This window comes from Mirounga angustirostris, unplaced genomic scaffold (assembly GCF_029215605.1).
Source record: "Mirounga angustirostris isolate CCGP_5_RB_7025 unplaced genomic scaffold, mMirAng1.0.hap1 SCAF_1, whole genome shotgun sequence".
Taxonomy (NCBI): domain Eukaryota; kingdom Metazoa; phylum Chordata; class Mammalia; order Carnivora; family Phocidae; genus Mirounga; species Mirounga angustirostris.
The window spans coordinates 164,567,252-164,592,480 of NW_026991709.1; the positions used below are offsets into that span (position 1 = coordinate 164,567,252).

Here is a 25,229-nt window from a genome sequence, read left to right on the forward strand (position 1 = left end):
GCAAAAGGCTGTCTCAAGAGCAACAGGAAAATGGGAGCGTTGTTGGCTTTCATTTCAGTGCCATGTCCTGAAGCAGGCAGCCTGGCACAGTAGGGAAAGGGTACAGCTGTGGAGCCTCAAAGATCAGGATTCAAATCCCAGCTTTAGCTCTGTGACCCTGGGCAAGTTACTTTACCTCTCTGAGCCTCGGTTTGTCCAACCATAAAATGGGTAGAACACATAGAGTGGCCAGGAGAAATAAATGCAAGGCATATATATAAAGTAATGATCACATAAGGGGGCGCCTGGGTGGCTCAGTTGGTTAAGCAACTGCCTTCAGCTCAGGTCATGATACTTGAGTTCCGGGATCAAGTCCCGCATCGGGCTCCCTGCTCAGCGGGGAGCCTGCTTCTCTCTGGCCCTCCCCCCTCTCGTGCTCTCTCTCTCTTTCTCTCTCTCATTCTCTCTCACAAATAAATAAAATATTTAAAAAAAATAATGATCGCATAAGAACACATACACGGGCTCTGTCTGCAGTCCCAGTGTAGTGGGGAGAATGGGGTGCGGGGGGCCCCTCTATCATTGAAGGGGTCACTCAAGATCACAGGACAATGAGAAGTGTGAAAACTCTGCCACTCTGGCGATGTCATGTGGGGGTGGCATTTGAGTTCAAAGGGAAGAAAGGGGTATTCTGGCCAGATTCTTGGTGTCGGCTGTGTGCCAGGCACTTCCCACGTGGCTCCTCCTGTTAACTTCACCCCAGCGGACAGAGCTAGGTTATCCCTCGGCACCAGTTTGCGGGTGAGGAAACTGAGGCTCAGAGAGGGGGTGCCATTTGTCCAAGGTCTCAATAAGTGATCAAGGGCACTCTGCGCCCTCCTCCTCCTGACCTGGGAGGCTGTAGGCAGCAGCTGTGCAGAGCGCCCCCTCCTGGAGGGATAGAGAAGCTCCTCTCAAGATGAGCTCTCCCATGTCTATGTTCAACCATCAAGACCCTGTCACAGAAGAAGAGAAAAATGGCTTTTCTGGCCTCCATTTTTCCAAGGGGATGAGATAAAAGTTTCTCAAAGGTCACCTCAGGACAGTCTGAATCACATCCCTTAAATGAGATTGACACAGAGAGAGAATATGAAATGGCCACCATTTTGGGGTGTGCAATAAAGCTCGATTCTTTGAAGCTCAACATTCTTTTGAGCAAAATAAGCATCCCCTCCCTTGGTGAAAAGGGCCTGCGCCAGGAATCAGGAGTCCAGCACAGTGCTGCCGCTGAATCACCCTGTATCTGGGCCTTCGTTTCCCTCATCCTCAAATACGAGGGTGAGAGTGGCTGGCCACAGACTTGTCCTGCTCCAACAGCAGGAGAAGTCAGGGGAGGGGACTGGGGGAGCCTCAGGAGTAGGGTTGCCAGATTTAACAAAGAAAACTACAGGACGTCCAGTTACATTTGAATTTCAGATAAACAAAAAATAATGAATGCTTTTATTAGTAGCATGTCCCAAATATTATAAAAGATAGACCTTATTCTAAAAAAAATATATTTGCTGTTTATCTGAAATTCACATTTAACTGGGTGTCCTGTATTTTATCTGGCAACCCCACTCAGGGTTCATAGCTTCACCCACCTCCCAACCAGATCCCCATCACCCACTTTCACACTACCCACCCCTTCCCCACTGCCCTGCCCAGATGGAGATTCTGGAGCCATGAGCTGAGAGGTGTTACAGTTGTAGGAATTCCTACAGTGGAGAAGCGAGGCGGAAACATGGCCTGACAGGGAAAAGACAGCTGCTGAATTTAAATCAGTGGAGAAGTTCATGTCCGCATGCATGTCAAGGTGGTTAGAGGGACACAGCGTCTGGGCTGCTCATAAGCACCGGTGCCCTTCCGTGTCATGTCCACGTGTGTGCACACAAGCTAGTGGACATCATATCCACGTGTTCTGGAGAAAGTGGCCAGTGCTGTGGCCGTGCGCGTTCACGCCACATCTGTGTGCCTATTTGTGGCTAGATGCCGGCTCTGCGTGTGAGCCCATGAACTGGTAGACGCTGCCTACACATCACCACCCATAATCATTAGAGACCCTGTACCCGGAGAAGACCCCACCTGGAGCCATGACGGATCGGAGAGACAGCCCTCACCCTGCACCCGTCCGTCAGGAACCCAGGCATCATACACATGCTCACTGTGCACACTGGAAAATAGCCATCAGATCCGTTCTAAGCTTAAAGCAGCTGCCCAGACAGAAGCAGATGCAGACCATGGGGCTGCCCGCGGTATGGGCTGTTGTTCTGCAGAGGGGTTGTTGAGCCCAGGTTTGTTAAGTGGTTCTTACAGGTGGCATGTGGTTGCTCGTGTGTGCAGGGGCCTCTGGACAGCCTCAGCACCCACATCCCTATGCCAGGGCCTCAGAGAGGCAGGAGAGGGAGGGAAGTTTCCGAAAGGCCTACTATGCCAGGCACGAATAGCCTCCTCTAGGGGCTGCTGGAATCAGAATCTAGAAGACAGTGGCAGCAAAGGGTGGGTCTCAGTCGGCCTTGGACCTCAGGGCCAAAACCTGGCATAGGAGGGATGTCCAGTAAGTGTGTTAGTAAATGACCTGGTGACAAATGCTTTCAGGGAAGGACAAGAAGGATGGATTGCTCTTGCTGGGTAAATCAAGGAAGGCTTTCAAGAGGTGGTAGTAAACTTTCATCTGGGTCTCAGAAGACTAAGTAGCTCAACAGAGGGGAGGGGTGGGCCTTCTGGGCTAGGAGCCAAATGAGCCAAGACACAGCAGACAAACACCAGCAAATGCCAGACGTGTTTCGGAGCTTGGCAACAGAGTGGGATAAACACAGCAGGACTGAGAGTGAGGTGGGAGGAGTCCTTTGGGACAACCTCAGAGAGGCCACCATGAGCACAGGAGTTGGTCGTGGTCATGAATGGGGAGTCATGGAAGGTTGTAGAGCAAGGCAGGGAGACCTTCAGCATGAGCTCCTGGTCTGATCTCCTTTTCTGGTCTCCTTTCTCTCCTCGCCTTGTTTCTAGTTTTTCTCCAAGCTCCTTCAGCCACCAGCGGGAGACAGAAGGTCTGGCTATGGCCTCCATTCCCCCCTTGGCTTCAAGTCTGGGTCTCAGCCTCTCAAACCACAGCACTAATTCCTGCCTCTGCCACCCCAAGGCAGGTTGTGAGACTGACATGCGTGTGCAGCTTTTGGGGAGAGAGGCCACCCCCTGCTGAAGGAAGGGAAAGATAGACAAGGTGGCGCAGGCTCTGTCCCCCACCTGCTGTGTGACCTGGACAAGCCGCTGCCCTCTCAGAGCCTCGGCAGGAACCCCCACGTGCCAGGGTTGTTGGTGAGGCTCAAGCGCAGCGCCTAGCTTATTAGCTACGTTCTCTCCTCCCTCTCCTCCCTCTCCCCCTCTTCACCCTCTCCCCAGAGGAGGGCTGTCACAACGCACATGCCTGGGCCCCACTCCCAGAGTAGCTGAGTCAGTAGGTCTGGGTGGGCCTCAGAATTTGCATTTCTCACATGTTCCCAAGTGATGTCGAAGCTGCTGGTCTGGGAACCACCAAGTCCTCCCCCCGGCATTCCCAAGGCCCAGGCCACACCCCAGCCCATTTCAGTCGGAATCTCTAGGTTTGGGACTCAGACATTAATATGTTTTTAAAGCTCCCTGGAGCTTTAAAGTTCGGAGCTAGTCAGGAGCTAGTGGCTTGCAGCAACTGTAGCAGGTGCTACTTATCAAGCCTTTACCCCGAGCCAGGCGCCCATCCAACCAAGCACATTCAGTGCGTTCCCTCCCCGCAGTGACTCTGTGAGGTGGGTGCTAGCCTCATTCCCAAGTTGCATGCCAGGAACTTGCAACTAAGGCCCAGAGAGGGGAGGTCACCTGCCCAAGGTCACAGAGTTGGGAAATAGTCTTGGGCAGGGCTCAAAAGTTAGGTTTTCCTACCATTTCACCATTTTGTCTTGAACATTGTGAATTCCCAAACATCCCAGCAGGGATGCCTTTGTAAGCGGCCCACTCTCCCTGGCCTCTGACCGGGGGGACGCATGTGGACTCCCCCTCCTACGTGAAGCCTCAGGCCACTCATCTGCACAGGGACCCATAGCCACACTCTTGAGTGTGCGCGCACCTGCGCAGATGGCCTCTCTCACCTACTGAGTCACACACCTGCCTTCTGGGTGCATCCCCCAGTTTGAACCCTTTCTGTTTTTTAAATGCACATAAGGGCCATGAAGCCACCTTTGGCCTTCCTAGGGAAGCACTCGCAATTTGTTTCATCTGAAATGTCCTAAGCACCCCAGGGCTGACAGGATCAGGCTGGTGTGAGCCAACGACTTATGTTGGCTCAATCAGGTAAAGTCATTGTGGGGCATTTGTTCTGTGTCTGCAGCCCACCCCTAACTAGATCAGGCTGGAGCAGGGCAAGTGTGACCCCTGGGCCCTGTGGCAAGGGGCCTAGCTCAGTTGCCTTCCCAGCAGGACACTGTGCCTCAGTGTACATACCTGTGTAATGGAGTGATCGCAATTGAGGAAGAAGAACGTCACAGTTCACAAAGCATTGTCAGAGTCTTGGTTCTGTTTGATCCTCAAGCAAAACAACCTGAGGGCCCCCCAGAGAGGGAGAGTAATCTACTCACAGTTCCACAGCAAGTAAAAGATGCATCCAAACCAAGTCTCGGGACATAGGTAGGGGTGTGGCATGGCGGCAGCGGTAGGTCCAGGCACAATCTCACGCAGTAGCAATGCTGACAGAAATATCCAGGAAGCACATTCCAGGCCCAGAGTAACAGCAGTGGTGGTAGCGTGGTAGTTAGTGGTAGCGTGGTAGTTAGTAGCAGTGGTGGTAGTTAGTAGTAGTGTGGTAGTTAGTGGTAGCATGGTAGTTAGTAGCAGTGGTGGTAGTTAGTAGTAGTGTGGTAGTTAGTGGTAGCATGGTAGTAGCAGTGGTGGTAGTTAGTGTGGTAGTTAGTAGAGTGTGGTAGTAGCAGTGGTGGTAGTAGTAGTGTGGTAGTTAGTGGTAGCATAGTAGTTAGTAGCAGTGGTGGTAGTTAGTAGTAGTGTGGTAGTTAGTGGTAGCATGGTAGTAGCAGTGGTGGTAGTTAGTAGTGTGGTAGTTAGTAGAGTGTGGTAGTAGCAGTGGTGGTAGTAGTAGTGTGGTAGTTAGTGGTAGCATGGTAGTTAGTAGCAGTGGTGGTAGTTAGTAGTAGTGTGGTAGTTAGTGGTAGCATGGTAGTTAGTAGCAGTGGTGGTAGTTAGTAGTAGTGTGGTAGTTAGTGGTAGCGTGGTAGTTAGTAGCAGTGGTGGTAGTTAGTAGTAGTGTGGTAGTTAGTGGTAGCATGGTAGGTAGTAGCAGTGGTGGTAGTTAGTAGTAGTGTGGTAGTTAGTGGTAGCATGGTAGGTAGTAGCAGTGGTGGTAGTTAATAGTGTGGTAGTTAGTAGAGTGTGGTAGTTAGTAGTAGTGGTGGTAGTAGTAGTGTGGTAGTTAGTGGTAGCATGGTAGTTAGTAGCAGTGGTGATAGTAGTGTGGTAGTTAGTAGCATGGTAGTTAGTGGTAGCATGGTAGTTAGTAGTAGTAGTGTGGTAGTTAGTAGTGGTGGTAGTTAGCAGTAACAACTGCATCTATGATTTATCGGGGCCAATAAGTGGCAAGAACCAGCATCTGGGGGGCAGTTTGTTTTTGCACCAGCACCGAACAGCAGAGGGAAAGTTACTTTTTACTTGAAATCATGTGCTCAGACAGCAGGCAGGTTCCCTCAGCCAGACAATACCCGCGCCTCCCCCAGATATCAGCCAAATGCAGTGGGCAGGGTTCATTACAGCTCCTAGCTGGGGTTGAAAAAATTCTCTGGCGCACCTTTGCTGGGAACAGGGATGCTCAGCCTTGTGGGGGTCTCAGAGCAGGGAAGGAGAGGTCAGAGGTCATCTGGATGGCTCAGAACCCTCACCCTGAGCCCCTCCCAATGGCCAGAGGCCCCTACTTTTGACAGATCCCAGCCTGTTGGCATGAGGCGCCTTGTTTCAAGGCCCCGCACACAGGAAGAGCAGAGCCCTGCCCCCGATTACCAGGCCCAAAAGTCAGTCTTATTTGATATGCCCCATGCCCCCATCTTGCTCCTTCATTCTGACCTCTGAGTCCCTGCACCTCACCACTCCCTTTTTATCCTGATGAATTATGCATGTCCTACCTCCAAAGTAGCTTATAAAAGTTTGTCTTGTACAGAAAGATTTTAAGTAACTGAAGTGAGGAAATTCAGACAAAGGGAAGAAAGGATGACTAAGATGATGATTTACAGGCACAACACATGCCCCTGAGTCCTCGGGCAGCTCCAAGAGGTGAACGGCAAATTCACTGCTGAGCTACCAGGCAGGCAAGGCAAAGAGGGCAACAAGATAAGTGCCATGATCCAAAGTCTTCATGAGATAACCCGCGCACCCTCTCCCCAAGACCTGCATAATGATGACCCCGTGTGGCACCAAATAGATATGTCCTCTTCTGTGGAGACCATCTACCTCCTCTCTTGAGGGGCACACCGGGGATGCTCCAGTCACATCAGCCTTTTCTAAGCCCTTTGAGGTTTCTTCTGCCTTTGTCGACCCCTCTTGCCCCACCTAAACACTTTCACCTGATTAACCCCCACTCTTCTTTCTGAGCTCACCCAATTACACTTCCTCCAGGGAACCCTTCCTGGAACAGTGGTCTTCCTCACTGCAGTATCCCCAACATGCAGTGCAATGTTTGGCTTATAGTCGGTGCTCAATAAATATTTGTTGATTGACTAAATAAGCAAGTGGATGATTGGATGCACACTATCTAATAGGATCCTAACTACTTTCTCTATCTTGGGAAGGGTTGAATAGGGGTGTGGGGAACTTAGGCCTCTTCAGATAAGAGGATCCAGAGTCTCTGGGGCCCTGGCATCTAGGGACAGGACACCATGGCAGGTCGGCCAGCCTCTGGGTGAGCTCTCCCTTCCCCCCTCCCTAGACATCCATCCACTTCAGCCCACCTGCCCTCCAAGGAAGCCAGGACCCCTCCCTGCTCTTTCTCTTCCTGGCCTCCAGTGCTGCACTCCGGGTCTCGACAATACCAAGGCTCCCTCTACTCCTGAAAGAACTTCAGCTGATGCTCACTGTCCCCCTGAGCATTCCTTAACAGGAAACATGTCCCCAGAGCCACCATGAGGCCAGTGCTTGGGTCCGAGAACTCTCGGTCACAACTTTCAGCTCCCTGAGGTCTATGCACAGATTCTTGCTGGGCCAGACATTGGGATTTTTATGTGGAATCACCTGAGTTTTTAATGTTTGCAACAAATTATCATTCTGTTAACACCATGCAGGTGTGTACCAACCAAACAAGGCCTCTCTGATGGCCTGAGGCTGCCATTTGTGACACTCAGGGCTGGATCCAAAAGAGCTAATAAGAGAAAGGTATTCCAAGCAGAGGAATGAGGACTGGCAGAGACAAGGGCTCAGACGCTGGGGGGAAAAATCCAGCTGTGTCCAAGATGGTTGGATACAGAGGAAGTTTGGGGCGAAGATTCTTCCAATAGACAAAGATAGCAAGTAGCTGTTAAAACAAATAATTCCTGTACAACCAAAGTTTCCCATGCTCTGCACTTGGCTTTGTCCTCTTACGTGACTAATAGAACACACAAATGCCAATTCTGGTAGAAGAATTTTCACAAGTGCTGGAGGTTTTTTAACATGAAGGCACAACTACTGTGCCTGTACGATTTACAGAGAACTTTTGCACACATTTCTCTGTGTGGCTCACCACTGTCTAGGGGTTATTTTGCTCCCATTTTATTGATGAGGAAACAGAGTCTCCTAGGGATGAAATAACTGGCCCGGTTCATCCACAAACCTGACTCCTCACTCAGTGCTCTGTCCTCTGCCTCTTGTGCAAAAAGAGATTCACATTGGAAACCCACAACCCCACACAGCTTCTGATATCAATTCCCCAGCACTGTGTTTCTGAATTTTCAAGGGCCTGGGGGCTTTGTCCGGCGATATTTGACACAGAATGTTAATTTTTAATATGCTAAATGGCGAGATGCTCTTTAATCTAAATTGAATCTCCAACACCATTCATCTCTCACATCACCTTCTGTTGTTTCTGCTTCCCAAAATAGGCATGTTAATTTTCAGCCAGAAGATAGGGAGACTACACGATTCCACTCCTGGGAGGGGTGTGATAGGTGGATTGGACAGTGGGATACCCTACCTGTAGGTCTCCAAAACCAGTATCTTTGGATACAAGGTATCAGAGCCACCAGCCTTCAGGCCAATCCTTCATGTCACATGTGGGGAAACTGAGGCCTAGAGAGGATAAGTGGTTCATCTGCACTCATATGGCCCTTCCGCTGTTCCTGCCCTCACCTTGACCATCTCCTCCCCATCTTACTGAAATCCCACCTGTCCAAAGTCTTCCTCCTCTGGGAGCTCATGACTATCACCCACACCATCCAAAACTGGTGATAATAATGCAATATCCTCACCCAGTGCCAGACACAGCCTGGGCACCTATACACGAGCCATGCTGCCAAAGCCTCACCCAACCCCGTAAAGTAGGCCCTGCTGTTCCTTGCAATTTACAGATGGGAAAACTGAGGCACTGAGAGGCGAAGTCTCTTGCCCAAAGTCACTCAGAGCCAGGATTTGGACCCATGACATCTGCATTCAAACCCCACCGGAGTTCTTGGGGCTCGGTATCCCCAGCTCCAGCTCGGCCCACCTTCCCCTGAGAGGAAGAGGGTGAACAAGATGTCACGGCCACCATCTGTCACCTCAATCACCCCATGTGAACCTCAACATCCGAGGTTCCCATCTTGGGTTTATACACTGGGGTGTTAGTTGTGGGGAAACTGCCTAGAAGTTTCTAAGTGAGACTGGCCCTACAGAACACACAAATATTTTCATTCTGTGAGCTGTTATTTCGAAAAACAGAGGGGATCTCAGAACCTGTGGGGAGCAGGGCAAAGCATGGTGCTGGGGAGGGGGAACCCCAGAAAAGAGGAGGAAGAGACAGGGAGGCTGTTCTACTCTGACCCCTCCCCACTCCTCCCTGTTCTCCAGCCCATAGCTTTGAGGGTCTTACACCAGCAACCCAGGGCTGAATCTAGCTCAGAGCTCTGTTTTATCTGGCCCTGGACTATTTCTAATGGGGAGATTTTACATCAAATTCCAGGTGTCCAGCTTCTCTTGGAAGACTGGAAGATCTGCCACACTGGGTCCACATTCTCCCACAGGAGCTAAGAACTAACTGCCCCCTTTAGAGGGGCTGAGATTCTTCACTTTGCCCCAGTCACCACTACACCCTGTTGCCTCCCACCCACCTACTTCACGCATTCACAAAAGCTGCTCGATCCCCCAGCTATGCAGATTTGCAACCCCTGCCCTATGCTCTGTCCCAGGACCCAGGATCTCAATCCCCAGATGACAGAACCCCTGAACCATGACCAACTCCCAGAACTGAAGAACACCCACATTTTCAACTGGTCACCCTGTAGACTCCAGAACATTTGAATCACAGACCTTCAGAAGACTCACCTCTCTCTGAATCAATCAGGATGGGCCCAGGAGATAGGCTGGCCCCAGCCTTGCTGAGCTTCTTCTAAGTGAAGCCCTTGTTTACCAAACTTATAAAGAGCCCCCAGATGTGAACAGACCACAGCAGGACCACTTCAGGACCTGTAAACCTTAGAACCCCTGGGATCCTCAGGGCCCACCGATCCTATTGAACTCCCCTATTATCAAGATGGGGAAACTGAGGCTCAGAGAAAGGAACTGACTAGTCAAAGCCCAGCAAACTGCCATAACAGGCCAGAGGTGACTAGTCATTGCCCCTTTCTTCAGAGGCCCACCATTCTCCCCAGTTCTCCCTTCTTCCGTTTATCAAAACCCACTCCCAGGAAAAAGCCTAAAACTCATTCACACTATGGTGACCAGAACTGATGATGGCTCCCCTCTTCCAGGGAATCTAAAGGAATTGGAGCTTTTATTTAAAGGAATGAGGCCCAAGTGGAATAATTTCAAATGTTGACTCTGGGTAGAACTGAACAAGGCAGGAAGACAAGGAACCTTCCCAGAGTTCCTAGAGTCACACTACATCATGCCTGCTTGCTTTCTATGTGGATAGCCCGGAAGGCCACCAGCATAGAGGCGACACTGCCATGTGCTTAGGACAGGGCTGACTTGAGTTCTCAGGGCCCAGAAGCTGCTCCAACACAGCAGACTGGTCTCATGACAGCCTCAGTTTTCCCATCTATAAAATGGGCATAACCTAGCTCTAGGATCCCTCATCCTTACTGCACAGGCAGGACATTGGATCTCCAGAGTTTATCTGTACTGCTAGGCTGGTGTGAGGTCTCCCCTGGAACACGCCACGCCCCCCCAGGCTTTCCCACAGGGTCTCAGCCAGGCTGGCTCTTGGAGGCTCCCAACGGAGGTCTTACTATTAGCATCTGAGGAGGTTCAGTGCCTAGAGCCCAGACAGGGGACATGCCTGCCTCGCTGGACCCCTGACCATAGGCTATTGGACTCCCAGGACCACTGAAATCTTATGTCCATGAGCTTCTGGGCTATTCCCTTCACATCACTCTCCCCATCACGCAGCACCCAGCACCAGGCTGGGCCCACCGTGGAGGCCTGAGAAACACAGTTTGAATGAATGGATGGATGGATGAGCTAACGAATGACTGTTAGAACTCTAGGACTATATGATATTAAACCACCAGACCCTCGGGGCACCCAGGTGGCTCAGTCGTTAAGCATCTGCCTTCGGCTTGGGTCATGATCCCAGGGTCCTGGGATTGAGCCCCAGCATCGGGCTCCCTGCTCAGCGGGGGGTCTACTTCTCCCTCTGCCCCTCCCCCTGCTCATGTTCTCTCTCTCTCTCTCTCTAATAAATAAATAAAAATGAAATGGTTTTTTTGTTGTTGTTGTTCTGGGGATCCCTCCGGATTCGCCCTTCTCTGGCATAGACTGAGGCTAGAAGTCTGATGGGGGTGTGCCTCCCCCCCCACCCCTCCATGCCCACCCTCCAGCTATCCTCATTAAGCCACAGGTGAGCTGGGATTAGGCTGGCCTCAGGGACAGGACTGACACTGCCCACCTGTGGGGGCCCATTTGTGCTGCGTTCCTTGTGATGACACCCCATGTCAGGCTCAGAACACTTGGGCATGTCACCTGCATTCAGTGGGTAAGAGGATTCTAAGGTAGTTGGTGGCTTTAGCACCAGGACCTGAGGGACAGGAAGCAGACCAGTCTTTGCCCCCAAGGCACCATGGCCCAGGAGGGACACAGATCCAGTGACCAGGTCAGCCCTGCTGCTGAAGGCCACCTAGGGGCGAGGGCAGGGAGCTGATGTCCGCTTGCGGTGGAGGAGAGTGCTTGTCCGCAGAGGGTGATCTCATCCCTAGAAGTTGGAAGGCATGCCTCTTCGTGGCTCTCTGAACAGCATAAGCAAGGCAGGAAGGTGCCAGGGCGCTTGTGGAAAGAGTAAGGGTGACACCAGTGACTTGGGGTGATACAGGGTAGCATCATAGGAGGGAGAGAAGCAAGGAGAAGTGCTGGCCTCCGGAGGGGCCCAGTAGACAGTGAGGCTGGCCCCTCTCTGTCACACACCCGAATCCCACCATGACGGGTTGATCTTGCAGGCTCCTGTTCTAAGGCACAAAGGCACCCAGGGTGATTGGCCAGGGTTTTGGTTATTCACACCTTGGCGCCAATGAGTGTGGGAGAGTACTTACAGACAGGCAAACGGAGCTGGGCGGAGGGCAAGGGAAGGTCGCACCTGACCAAATGTGTGGCAGGAGGCACGCACAAGCCAGGCCAGCAGAGGACTGGCCTGGTTTGGCCAGGGGTGGGCCACATAGTGGAAATGCGGCTACACACATGGCTTGGGGGTCAGATCAAGAGGCCGGAGCACCAGGCTGGGGAACGTGGACTTTATTCTGGAGGCAGTGAGGAGCCTCCAAAAGTTGCTGAGCAGGGAGTGAGGATCAGATTGGTGAGGCAGGGAGAATTATCTGGAAGTGAAGAAACGGGGGGTTGGAAGCAGCGATCGAGCATCTGCCACCCCCAGGCACCACTTGAGCATGGCACATGTGTCCACTGGGAGGCCATGTCCCCCAGGAGGGCGCTCTGCCTGTCTCTCTCACTGCTCTATCCCAGTGTCTGAACAGTGCTGGGCACATAGTAGGTGCTCAACAAACACCGACCTCGTGGATTTTCTCATGAGATGCTCACGACCACTCGTGGGCTAGCTGCAGTCACCATCCCCATCGCAGAGGAGGCCACTGAGGCTCAGAGAGCTGGAGGCACAGGCTGGGGTTCAAACCAGGCAGAGGTTTCCGAGTCTGTGCTCAACGGGCAGGGCAGGAGGAGAAAGGATGCGGTGCAAGGTGGGCCTGGTGGTGTGTATTTGCTTCCTGTGGCCGCCATAACAAGTGACCACAAACTGGGTGGCTTTGAGCAAGAGCACTTTATTCTCTCACGGTTCCGGAGACCAGAAGTCTGGAAATCCGGTGTCAGCAGGGCTGTGCTGCCTTCAAAGGCTCTAGAGGACATTCCCGTCCTTGCTTCTTTGGGCTTCTTCGTCGTCTGGCATTGCTTGGCTCGTGGCTGCCTCCTACCATCTCTACCTCCGTCTTCACATGGCCTGTGCCCTCTGGGTCTGGGTCTTCTCCCTCTGTCTCTTAAAAGGACACTTGTCATTAGTTCTAGGGCCCCCCTGCATAATCCAGGGTGATCTCATCCCAAGATCCTTAACTTAATGATGTCAGCAAAGACCGTTTTCCTAATGAAGGTCATAGTCACACTTTCCAGGGATTAGGATGTGGGCATATCATTTGAGGGGGTCACTATTCACCCCACCACATGGTGTCTCTGGCATTTCACAGGAGCCCACTGTGGGCTGGAAGCGAGTGTTGGGCGCCGGGCTCCTGGCTGGTGCCTGCAAGTTTCCTGCTTTGTGTTTCCCCCTCTCTGTGCTTCACCACGGGGCTGGCCCCCTTCGGGACAATTCCCGGGAACCCGAGCATCTCCTCCAGGCCTCCCAGGCCAACCTTTCTGCACTCTGTCCACAGGTTTGCCGGGCACTGCTCCAGATCTGGAAAAGAGAAAGCAGATTTTCGGGCAAAACTTTATACCTCCAAAGAAGCCAAAAACCTTCCTGCAGCTGGTGTGGGAGGCACTGCAAGACGTGACACTGATCATTCTGGAAATCGCGGCCATCATCTCCCTGGGGCTGTCCTTTTACCACCCACCTGGCGAGAGCAATGAAGGTAAGACCCCCGCTCCCCATGCTGCAACAAGCAGCGCGGCCACACCTCAGGGCACCCGGGTGAAGGAACCGAGGCCCAGGGGGCAGGGCCTCAGCCACAGCCCCCGGCCCCCAGTTTTCCCATGTGTGAGACGCAAGGATTGCACCAACAGTGGGAATAACTACAATGAGCATTTATTGAGCACTTACAGTGTGTCGAGCTCTGGGCTGAGATACCATCCTCCTAAAACCCCATGAGGTAAGGGCCATGATTATGCCCATTTTAAAGATGAGAAAAACAAGGTCAGAGAAGCGCGTTACTCGCTCAAGGTCACTGAGTGGGTGCTGGATCTGCTCCCGCCATGGGTGTGGCTGCCCCAGCCTTCCTCCTCCCAGGGTCCTTCTTGGATTGCATCCTTTGCAGGTTGCATGAGGACTCAGTATCCGTGCTGCCCCTCCTCTTTCACGGTCCCATCCCAGGGTTGGTTCAGTATCATGCACACACTCGTGGGGCTGATGCTGAGTATGTTTTCCCATGTGAGGAGTCCCGGTCTTGGGAGGGCCTCCCAAAATGTGTCCCTGCGTTCTGAATGGAGACACTGCTCTGTGGAGCGAGGAAGCAGTGTCCCATTCATCCAGAGAGGGCTCTGGAGCAGACCCACACTTCTCAAAGTCAGAACTTAGGACTCCTAATGGAAAACCTCAACTTTCCCTCATCCTTTTATTCCAGAAACCAAGCACCTGCTAAGGGCTAGGACTTTATCAGCTCATTGACTCTTTCTTTTACGATGGCAAAGTCTTTCAAACCTATGTCACACGAGAGAGACAGAGAGACATACTATGGAATAAATGGGATCATACAAGATATATTGTTTTGTTAGGTTTTTATAATGTGATTTTTCATTAGTAGGATATTATAAACACTTGTTATTAATTATGATTCAGCATTTTCCTAATGAATGCACTGTGTAAAGAGATAATCCTACTATGTTCATTACTTCAAGCAAGCAAATAAAAAGTGAATAGCTTAGAAGAAATAACCATCATGGGCCTCATTTCCCCAGACGAGGAGGTGGTCTCTGAAATTCCTTGAACATTGGCCCCTCACCCTCTCTCAAGCCTGAGCTGCCCAAGAAATGAGATAAGTCTATTAGGCCAACTACCTCAATTTTATAAGTAATATTACTAAGTTGCTTTTTATCCTGCATAACCTCTTTCCAGAGAGGCTTTAAAGACACAAGAAGGACACATCTCACAAGATGAAGTCAAATAGGAAGTCAGACAGGAAAAGAATGGAAGCAAATGAACCAACTATACTTGCTACTATGACTGAGATGTAAATTTGACTGTGAGCTTACTGGCAGCCAAGGCAGAAAGGGAATTGGATGACTTGCATAGCTCAAGCTATCCACAAGGAGGGAAAAGTGTTCTTAGGAAGATAACATGCCCCCTGACAGTGAATTCTGGGATGAACTTTCACTTAGGACATTATAAGAGCTGCACACTGGGAAGCAGTCTTTGCAGGAATTTCATAGAAAATGTAGAAGAAGATTATACATGGCTATTTGAAAAAACCTTGAACTAAGCTAAGGGTGCAACACACAAGCATAATAATAACGATAATTCTTCTTACAATTTTTATAGCCACCGCTAGTTGGGAGCATTTACAGTAGAAATTCATTTCATCTTCCCAACAACCCATGGGTAGGTGCTGTTATCATCCAGGAGCCAAGGCCCTGAGACAGTAAATGACTTGCTAGGTCACACTCTAGGAAGCAGCAGAACCATGACTCAGATCCAGACATTCTGGCTTCTGAGCCCACGCTCCCATCCTTCGGCTACGTTTTCTCCAGAAGAGATGGGACTGAGTCAGTGCCACCGGGTAAGTGGCTTCCTGTGACCCAGTTTAGTGCAAGATTAGAAGTCAGAGGGCAGATGGTGGAGGGGGTGCATTGGGAGCACGGACCGAGCTCCTAGTGTATGCCAGGAGGAGCCTCCCCACAGACAGGCCTCCAAACAGATGGCTGCAACCTCTTCCATCCTAGAGAGGTGGAAACCAAGGCCCGGAACGGGGAAGGACTTGCCCAAGGTCACACAGCTTGTTAGGCAGTAGGGCTGGATTTTAAACCCAAGTCTTCTGGTGCTTTCCACTGCCCCTCCCTGCCTCTAGCTGAGACGCTAGCTCAGGCCAGGATCTGGGTGGATGAGGGCAGCTGCACATATTCCAGCCCCATGGAGTGAAGTTCCTGCTCTCTGTGGCTATATATACCCCCCAGTGCCCAGGACCCGGCCTGAGCTCTGAGTTCTGGACCTTCCATGTTGCCAGGACCACCACCCTGCCAAGTCAGACTCAAGCTTCATCAGTCATATCCAGAATGACGCTAGTGATGGACTTAACAGGCTGTAGAACCTTGCCGCACCCACAGCCCTTTCCTGTTTGCTTTCTTGGCTCAGAGACCTCCAGATACTTCTCAGAGATCACACAGCATGTTCGTGGCACGGCTGGGATTAGCACACTCAATACTCCCAACTCCCTGCCCGTTAACAGGTCCCCTAGTGTCAGAGTGCCAGCCAAGTGACAGGCACATAGTAGGGGCTTGGAAGATGTTTGTGTCTCTTCCAGTTACAGCACTTTTTTTTTTAATTTTTTATTGTTATGTTAATCACCATACATTACATCATTAGTTTTTGATGTAGTGTTCCATGATTCATTGTTTGTGCACAACAGCCTGTGCTCCATGCAGAACGTGCCCTCTTTAATACCCATCACCAGGCTAAGCCATCCTCCCACCCCCCTCCCCTCTAGAACCCTCAGTTTGTTTTTCAGAGTCCATCATATCTCATGGTTCGTGTCCCCCTCCGATTTCCTCCCTTCATTCTTCCCCTCCTGCTATCTTCTTTTTTTTTCTCTTAACATATAATGCATTATTTGTTTCAGAGGTACAGATCTGTGATTGAACAGTCTTGCACAATTCACAGCGCTCACCATAGCACATACCCTCCCCAATGTCTATCACCCAGCCACCCCATCGCTCCCACACCACCACCCACTCCAGCAACCCTCAGTTTATTTCTGAGATTAAGAATTCCTCATATCAGTGAGGTCATATGATACATGTCTTTCTCTGATTGACTTATTTCGCTCAGCATAACACCCTCCAGTTCCATCCACGTCATTGCAAATGGCAAGATTTCATTCCTTTTGATGGCTGCATAATATTCCATTGTGTGTGTGTGTGTGTGTGTGTGTGTGTGTGTATATATACCACATCTTCTTTATCCATTCATCTGTTGATGGACATCTTGGTTCTTTCCACAGTTTGGCTATTGTGGACATTGCTGCTATAAATATTGGGGTGCATGTACCCCTTCGGGTCCCTACATTTGTATCGTTGGGGTAAATACCCAGTAGTGCAATTGCTGGATCGTATGGTAGCTCTATTTTCAACTTTTTGAGAAACCTCCATACTGTTTTCCAGAGTGGTTGCACCAGCTTGCATTCCCACCAACAGTGTAGGAGGGTTCCCCTTTCTCTGCATCCCCGCCAACATCTGTCGTTTCCTGACTTGTTGATTTTAGCCATTCTGACTGGTGTGAGGTGGTATCTCATTGAGGATTTGATTTGGATTTCCCTGATGCCGAGCGATGTTGAGCACTTTTTCATGTGTCTGTTGGCCATTTGGATGTCTTCTTTGGAAAAATGTCTGTTCATGTCTTCTGCCCATTTCTTGATTGGATCATTTGTTCTTTCAGTGTTGAGTTTGATAAGTTCTTTATAGATTTTGGATACTAGCCCTTTATCTGATATGTCATTTGCAAATATCTTCTCCCATTCTGTCGGTTGTCTTTTGGTTTTGTTGACTGTTTCTTTTGCTGTGCAAAAGCTTTTATCTTGATGAAGTCCCAATAGTTCATTTTTGCCCTTGCTTCCCTTGCCTTTGGCGATGTTTCTAGGAAGAAGTTGCTGCGGCTGAGGTCGAAGAGGTTGCTGCCTATGTTCTCCTTTAGGATTTTGTTGGACTCCTGTCTCACATTTAGGTCTTTCAACCATTTGGAGTCTATTTTTGTGTGTGGTATAAGGAAATGGTCCAGTTTCATTCTTCTTCATGTGGCTGTCCAATTTTCCCAACACCATTTGTTGAAGAGACTGTCTTTTTTCCATTGGACGTTCTTTCCTGCTTTGTCAAAGATTAGTTGACCATAGAGTTGAGGGTCCATTTCTGGGCTCTCTATTTTTGTTCCATTGATCTATGTGTCTGTTTTTGTGCCAGTACCATGCTGTCTTGATGATGACAGCTTTGTAATAAAGCTGGAAGTCCAGAATTGTGATGCCGCCAGCTTTGCTTTTCTTTTTCAACATTCCTCTGGCTATTTGGGGTCTTTTCTGGTTCCATACAAATTTTAGGATGATTTGTTCCATTTCTTTGAAAAAAGTGGATGGTATTTTGATGGGGATTGCATTGAATGTGTAGATTGCTCTAGGTAGCATTGACATCATCACAATATTTGTTCTTCCAATCCATGAGCATGGAATGTTTTTTCCATTTCTTTGTGTCTTTCGAGGACCCTTCTTTGATGCCAGGCCCCAGTCACCATCTAGAAAGCAGATTCCCCATTTTACTGATGGACAAGTAGAGATAGGCCCAGAGAGGCCCAGCAGGTTCCCTGAGGTCAGACAGATAAAAGCCAAACCCTACAAATCCCCAGGTCCAGAGAGAGCAGCTGCAGGCTCCCCAGACCCTGTAGCCACAATCTTCAAAACCTGTCCCTGCCCCGGTCTGAAGGGCCCCCCAGAGGAGACCTCAACGGGGCCTGCTCAGAGTCCCCTTCCTTCCCCTTCCTTATCTCTTCTCCCCAACTGCACCAGGGGCAGAGGAGCTGTTACCAGGGTCCAGCAGGTCCTGGCAGCTGAAGGCCTAAGCCAGCAATCCACAGCCCCACTTTCTGGCCATCCCAAGGTGCTGTGTGACCATGAGACAGTCCTCAAAAGGAAGTAAAAACTAATGGGCTTTTGCTGGCAGGGTGCCCTCAAGGACCCAAAGGGCTCCTTGGTATTGAATAGGCAAAAGCAACAGGCAGGGTTGGGGATCAGAGGAACAGAGTGAATCCTGCTCAACCACCATACCCTTGGTTTCTAGAAGCCAGTCCAAGGAGAGTAGCTCATGAAAATGGAGAGAAGACTCATATTTATTGTGTATCCAATATATGCCAGGCCCTTACTGGGCTCTGGGCTCACAAAGTCATCCCATGTTACAGCTGTCCAAACAGACTCAGAGAAGCCAAGTCACTTACCCAAGGTCACACAGCAGAGCCTGGATTTGAAGTCAGGTCTTTACAATTCCAGACCCCAAACGCTTTCCATGGTCCTGGGCTATCTCTAAGTGTCCTAAATGTTCCAGTAACTGCTGTAATCTATAATGGGGGGGGGAGGGAGGGGGCATCAATGAAGCACGCAACAGTCTTCCCATTTACAAAGCATGTAGCAGAGGCAGAGAGTAACAAAAGTCCCATAAAGCAAAGTGCTGGGGCTCTGCATCTCAAGTCACTCCCCTGAAGCCCAAAAGAGCACATTTCCATGGACTGGGTGTCTGTTTAGCAAGGTTCACCTGAGTTTCCCGGTCTCTGGAGCTTCCACTGGTGTCATTTGTGATGAAGGAGGAGCACCCTGGTTCCCCTCCCCCGGTCATCACATGGTGCTGACCTCCAGCTGGATGCCCAAGGCTCCCTTCCAGGCTTGCTGTGGAGCTTGAATGCATTTATGCAGCCCATACACCAGGCAACAAAAAACAGCAGCTTTCACTCTGTGTGCTCAGTGAGGTGAGTGCCTTATGTAAACGCGCTCCCTCTGTCCTCTCAGCCACCAACGAGGGAGTGCCTGTCCTCACCCCCATTTTGCAGATGAGAAAACTGAGGCACAATGGGTAAGTAGCTAGGTCGTAGGCGTGCAGCAGTGAAGTAGCACAGCTGGGATTCAAACCCAAGGCTGGTCTGATGTCAGTTAGCATTAGCACAACTATGATGATCATTAGCACTAAAGGCTGGTCCAGCTAAACAACTTAAAATTATTGGAAAAGTCTGGAATTCTAAAAGAATGACAGAGTGGCATCGAGGACCTTGTGCAATGAAGTGGTTGTTTACTAGCCTGCAAGGAGTGACTGGTTCAGTGAAAGCCGTGGAATTTTCCAGGGACACATACTTCTGGGCCACATCATTCTGGACCATCCCAAGCTTAGGCCCACCAGCTAGCCTTGACCTCCACTCCTCCGAGAGCTGGAAAACATTCCCTGATACCACTTGGCCTTTTTGTCATGTTGCTTTTGACCCCCGGCTTCCCAGAAGCTCTTGCTGGGGTCTCCCAAAACTGTTCTCTCTTCCTTGGGACTGAATTGGACTTCCAGACAGTCAGCCATGGGCCTTTGGCAATGTGAGGCCAGCACATGGCAGAGGAGGCCACTGGGCTCAGGGACAGTGGGCAGGCCATGTCCAGTGTCAGATTCCAGGTGTGGATTCAAACTCCAGATCTGCTGTGTGACCCCAGGTGAGTAGCCACCCCTCTCTGAATCACTTCTCTTGGCCAGCTTGAGAATTAAAATGAATACTTGGTGTAAGTGATTTGTGAATGGTCCCGTCCCCTGCCCAGCCGCCTTGAAAGGGAACCTCTCTGAGTTTTCCAGGGATGGATAGTTGGATGCTGCTCAGGGTCACTTTCCATGGAGAAGGCTGTTCACCACCTTCTGGTGGGAAAAAGGGCCTGGGCTAGTCCTGGCTGCAGCACCCACCTTGGCTGTCCCCTCCCTTTTCTGAGCCTCAGTTTTCTCATCTGTAAGTGGAGGTAATAAATCTCCCCCCCCCCCCGGATCCTTGTGGGGATGCAGGAGACAGGGTGCATGGAGGAGTTTGGAGAGACCCTAGGACTCAGCACCCCATGGACAGGACCTGAGGCTTTTGTACCAGATGTGTCTGCTCTTTTCTTTTTCTGTTCACAAGGTGGGCCTGGCAGGCCTCAAGCAGCCTGGGGAACCAGACCGGGAGGCTCAACAGTGCAAGGGTGTGGGAGGCAGGGTCACTGTAGGACAGATAAGCAGCCCACAGCCTGGAGTGTGGGTGTCCTCGCTGTGTGTGTTGGCGGAGGGGGGAGTGCTTCATACTTGCCATGCCCTGAGCTCTGGCTGGGGCATTCACAGTCTTCTCCCGGAACCAGGAAGGAGGTCTCAGTGACTCCCATTTTGCAAAGGTGGACACTGCAGCTCAGGGAGGACAGTGAGTTACCCAGGATCGTACAGGGGCAGTGGCAGGATTAGAACCAGCCTGTGGGACATCAGGCCTGGCACTGTGGTTCCTGCCCCCACCCCCTTTCCCCCTGGGCCTTCTGTCTGGAGACCTGCCTCACAGTTGCTGGAAGCATGAAAGGAAAGCACATCAGCAAAACTGCCCTCTAGACCCTAAAGCACTTGCAGTACCGATCGCCTTCATTCTGTTACATCCTCACTTCTCTTTTCTCATGAATCAGGCCTCTCCCCCATGTTGGGAGCTGCCATGGACCTCACCTCATTGAAGTTCAACCCTCACAATAGATCCCCCAGACAAAGAATATTCGTCCCTTTTTACAGAGGTGAAAACTGAGGCTCAAAAGGTGAAGTCATTTGCCCAAGATCTCACACCTAGAACAAAGGCAGGAAACCAAAGAGCTTACCACCCAGATGCATTGAATAAATTGGATCATGCTCATCTAATTATTGACATTTTTTTACTCAGCAGAGCAGGGATTTAAATCCAGACCTGTATGCTCCTCCTGCCTGGCTGACCCCACTCTGCCTGCTTCCTTCTGCTCTCTGCAGGATGTGCGACGGCCCAGGGTGGGGCAGAGGATGAAGGGGAGGCAGAGGCCGGCTGGATCGAGGGGGCGGCCATCCTCCTCTCGGTCATCTGTGTGGTCCTGGTCACGGCCTTCAATGACTGGAGCAAAGAGAAACAGTTCCGGGGCCTGCAGAGCCGCATCGAGCAGGAGCAAAAGTTCACCGTGGTTCGGGCTGGCCAGGTGGTCCAGATCCCTGTGGCCGAGATTGTTGTTGGGGACATTGCCCAGGTCAAATATGGTGAGTGTCCCAGCCACAGGGCCAGGTGCTAGAGCTAGAGTCTGGGCAGAGGTGGGACAGGACAGGCAGACCCAGAGAGGCTGGCCCAGGGAAGGGGTCCGGTCCCTGAAGGCTAATCCTGAGCCAGGATGTCTTCTGAGATCCTTTGGGAAGTAAAAGGCTACTTCCTAGAGGAGGTAGGATTCCAGAATCCATTTAAAGTCAGAAATGGCAAATACAGAGCACATGTGCTACCATTCTCACAACCTGCACCTGTAACAGACATTACTAATCAATCACAGCTCAGAGCCTAGATACAGAAGTCTTCTCAACACAATACTGCAAGGACCACTAACACTCAGAATGCGTTTATGAGGTGAAATCCATTTCCTACATCTGATTGGGCTATTGATGGATGGTTGTTGGGCTAGAGAAGGTGTCATAGGGAGTGGATGTGGGTGAACAAACATTCTAGGCCTGTGATGCTGCCATGGAAGAAGTGGTCAGGCTGGCTGGTGCCAAACGGGGTGTAGGCAAGATATGTCCTGGGTAAGCAGAGGCGGAAGATGGGGGAGAGATTGCAGTGCCCTCTTCATTCCACCTTAGGGAGCTTGGTTTCCTCTGATAATGTGCCTGTCTTCAGGTCCCCTCAGCATAGTCAGGACAGACTCGTCCCTTCCAAAATGATTTCCCTAACCATAGGTGAGACCAGAGAAGCATGAATCATTGAGAAAACTGGACCCCAAATCCACACCAGGCCAAGAGAAGCACTTTATAAACAGAAGTACATGCCCACTCAAGCTAGGATTGTTCTTGGGCCCAGCCTCACTCCTCCAGGCCTTGTGCCATTCCTCTTGGCTCCAGGCTTCAGCTGCCTATTGCCTGTGATGGGCACCATCTTAGTTCCCACACCCTGGGAGCTCGAGGCAGCAGGTGCCCAATGGTGAGCTTGACCTTGCAATCACCTTTAAGGGAATGTTCCAAGACCCTCCAGCCACCTGACACCCTGCTGACTCTGTTGCCCTTCCTCCCACCAGGTGACCTCCTCCCTGCTGATGGCCTCTTCATCCAGGGCAACGACCTCAAGATTGATGAAAGCTCCCTGACGGGGGAGTCTGACCAGGTGCGCAAGTCCGTGGACAAGGATCCCATGTTGCTATCAGGTGAGATGTGGCCCAACGGTGAGCTCACTCCCATTGCCGGTTCCTGCCTCTATGCTTCCGGGGTGGAGGGGCACCTGTGTCCCCATCATGAGGCTGGAAGTTCTCAGAGACTTTGTTCCTTGGCTCCAGACCCTTTCCCCCAACAAATGTACTTTGAGCCTACTGTGCACTCAGCATTGCGCCAGGCCCTGAGGACAGTACAGTAAATAAAATTGACAAAGAATCCCTGCCCTCACGGAACTTACTTTCTAGTAAGCCTGTTCTTATCAGGGATAGGAAAGAATCCATCAGGTGATGATTACTTTAGATACTTGCCATGTGCCAGGCACTGGGCTGGGTGCTGGGGATACAGCAGGGAGGGAGGTTGATGAGATCACTGCCCGGAGAAGCTTGCGGTGTAGTGAGAAGAGACGGACATTGCAAAGACCCCAGAGGATGGTAGGTATATGACGGAAATAAAGCAAAACAACGGAAGGCAGGTGGCTGGGGAGGTCAGAGGAGGCCATGTTTGAGTTGCGTGGTGAATGAGGAGAGAGAGCTGGCTTTGTGGCTTTTGGGGGGAAACATGTACCAGGCAGAGGGAACAACAAGTACAAAGGCCCTGAAGCAGGAAGATTGTGAGGAAAATGGAGAGGGTGGAGGGCCCAGATGTCAGGTCTCGTGGGCCATGGTCAGGAGTTTGGAAATTTTCTAAGCGTGATGAGGATCGTCTGAAATAGTTTTCAGCAGTGAACTGGTCACATTTACATTTTTTAAATCTCCCTCTGGCTGTTGCAGGGGAAAGAGAGGAGGCAGAAAGGCCTTGGAGATGTGAGGCCCCAGCTGGATGAGACACCCCCCTAACAGAGACACACAAAGGGCCTCCTTGTCCAGCACTGCTCAGCAAACATCCCCTGAGCAGCTGTTCTGGGACAGGCCCTGTGCTGAGCACTGGACCCATGATGACTCAGAGCCTCCCCCTGACCTTGAGAGCCCCCAGCCCACAGAGGCTGAGGGGAGCAGACCTGCAAACAGCTAATTCCACAGTAGAGGAGTGAGGAAGAGGTGAGAAAGCCAAGAAAGGAACAGAACTCCCCAAAGTGGAATTGAGCGGGGTTTTAAAGGGTGAGTAGGAGCTCACCAGAGGTGTGGAGAAAGGGCCTCTTAGCAGAGGCAAAAGTGTGCAAAGACACAGAGGCCTGAAGGAATATGGGATGTCCTTGCAATACAAAGAAAAAGATCAACAGGTCTGCAGGGTAGGATGGTAGAAAGAAATGAGAATCAGCACTGGGGCATTTATTTATCCAGAACTTATTTGACCAACATTTATTAAGTAGCTACTGTGTGCCAGTGATTGGTGGGACAAATAAGGTTCCTGCCATCCTGGAGCTTAGAACCTTGTAAAAAGAAACAGACAATAAAGGAACAAGAACGCAGATATGTAAATTTCAAATATTCAGATGAAGACATTAAACCATTATAATGAAATATAATGGAGGCTCTGGGGTCTAAGAGATCATAGAAAGATTTGAATGCCTTCTTGGAACATTGGGCCTCATGAGGGTTCTGTAAATGGTCATGGCTCCGTGGCCCTGGTTCTGACCTCTGAGCTGAAGGACTTGGCAGAGAGGCAATTGTCCCTGGGAGAAGTGGTCTGGTGGGTCATCTGGATCGGTGGAAGTCAGGTGGAGGCACTGAGCCTAAATGGATGGGTGACAAAGGTTCCAGACAGTTTGGAGAAGGGAGAGGAGGGGTAGGTTCCTTGCAGGAGGCTGAGGAAAGAAAATGTTCAGAATCACTGATTCGGTGTATCCCAGACCAGCCAAGGAGATGGGCACAGGGGCAAGGAGACTCTGGAAAAGACTCAGACGGGGCAGAGATGGATGGGAAGTCAGCTAGCCAGCCCAAGTCAAACCAACTTTTTTGGTCTTTACCTACACTTCTAGCTGGAAGCCCAGGTAAATAGTATGGACCCCGGGCCTCTGGATGTCAGGAGACAACAGCCAGGGTCTCCTGAGATGTCCGGGTGGGCAAAAGAGAACAGGATGTGCTAGAAGCTAGGAGACTCTGGTGGGTTTGTGCTGATTCTTGGATTGCTGGTAATCCAGTGGCCTTCCCTGGAGCTTTGTCCTGTTTCAGTATGGAAAGTGTGCCCACCAACTTTGCAGAGACCATGAGTGCAGGGAGGATGGCAAAAAGAAAGCAAGAGGCAGGACCCACCAAGATCGCCAGAGTGCAGTGTGAGCTAGACTTAAAGTGATCCTTGGCTGTGAACTGCAGCACTGGCATTCAAAAGCACAATTGCATGGGGCTGGGAGGGGCAGGTGGCTTAGCCCCAGCTCCTGGAGAAGGGTGGGGGGCGGGGAGAAGGGGGTAGAGTCAGCCCAACAGAAGGCAGTCTAATTGGAAAGAGAAGAATTCTATAATAGAACCATTCTAGGACAAAAAGGCTGCCAAAAGGTAATGAGTTCCCGGTCACTGATGGTGTGAGAGCAGAGCCTCGACAGGCTGTGGGGTGCTGGGGGTGTTGTAAGGTAGACCCAAGCCCTGGATGGCCAGTGCACTCAATGCCCTCCTAGGCACGCAAGTCACAGATTCATCATACCCACCCTCACCCTGTACCTCTGCTGCAGATGCATCTTTGTTCCCTCCACCCTGCCCCTGCTGAGGCTGCTCCCTCCTCCTAGATGGCCCTCTCCCTTCCTTGTTACACATTTAACTCCTGTCCATCTGCTCAGGCCCCACCTCCTCCAAGAAGCCTTCTCTGCCCACCACTGC

General features: G+C 50.9%; 1 protein-coding gene across 1 annotated transcript in view; it reads left to right on the forward strand.

Annotated features, from left to right (window-relative positions):
• The window catches only part of ATP2B2 (ATPase plasma membrane Ca2+ transporting 2), a 203,895-nt gene that overhangs the window by 110,460 nt on the left and 68,206 nt on the right, over positions 1-25,229 (forward strand). The window contains exons 3-5 of the mRNA XM_054504605.2: positions 13,059-13,256; positions 21,073-21,330; positions 22,347-22,472. Of these exons, the coding sequence (XP_054360580.1) occupies positions 13,059-13,256; positions 21,073-21,330; positions 22,347-22,472 (582 nt within the window). The remainder of the gene's footprint in view (positions 1-13,058; positions 13,257-21,072; positions 21,331-22,346; positions 22,473-25,229) is intronic.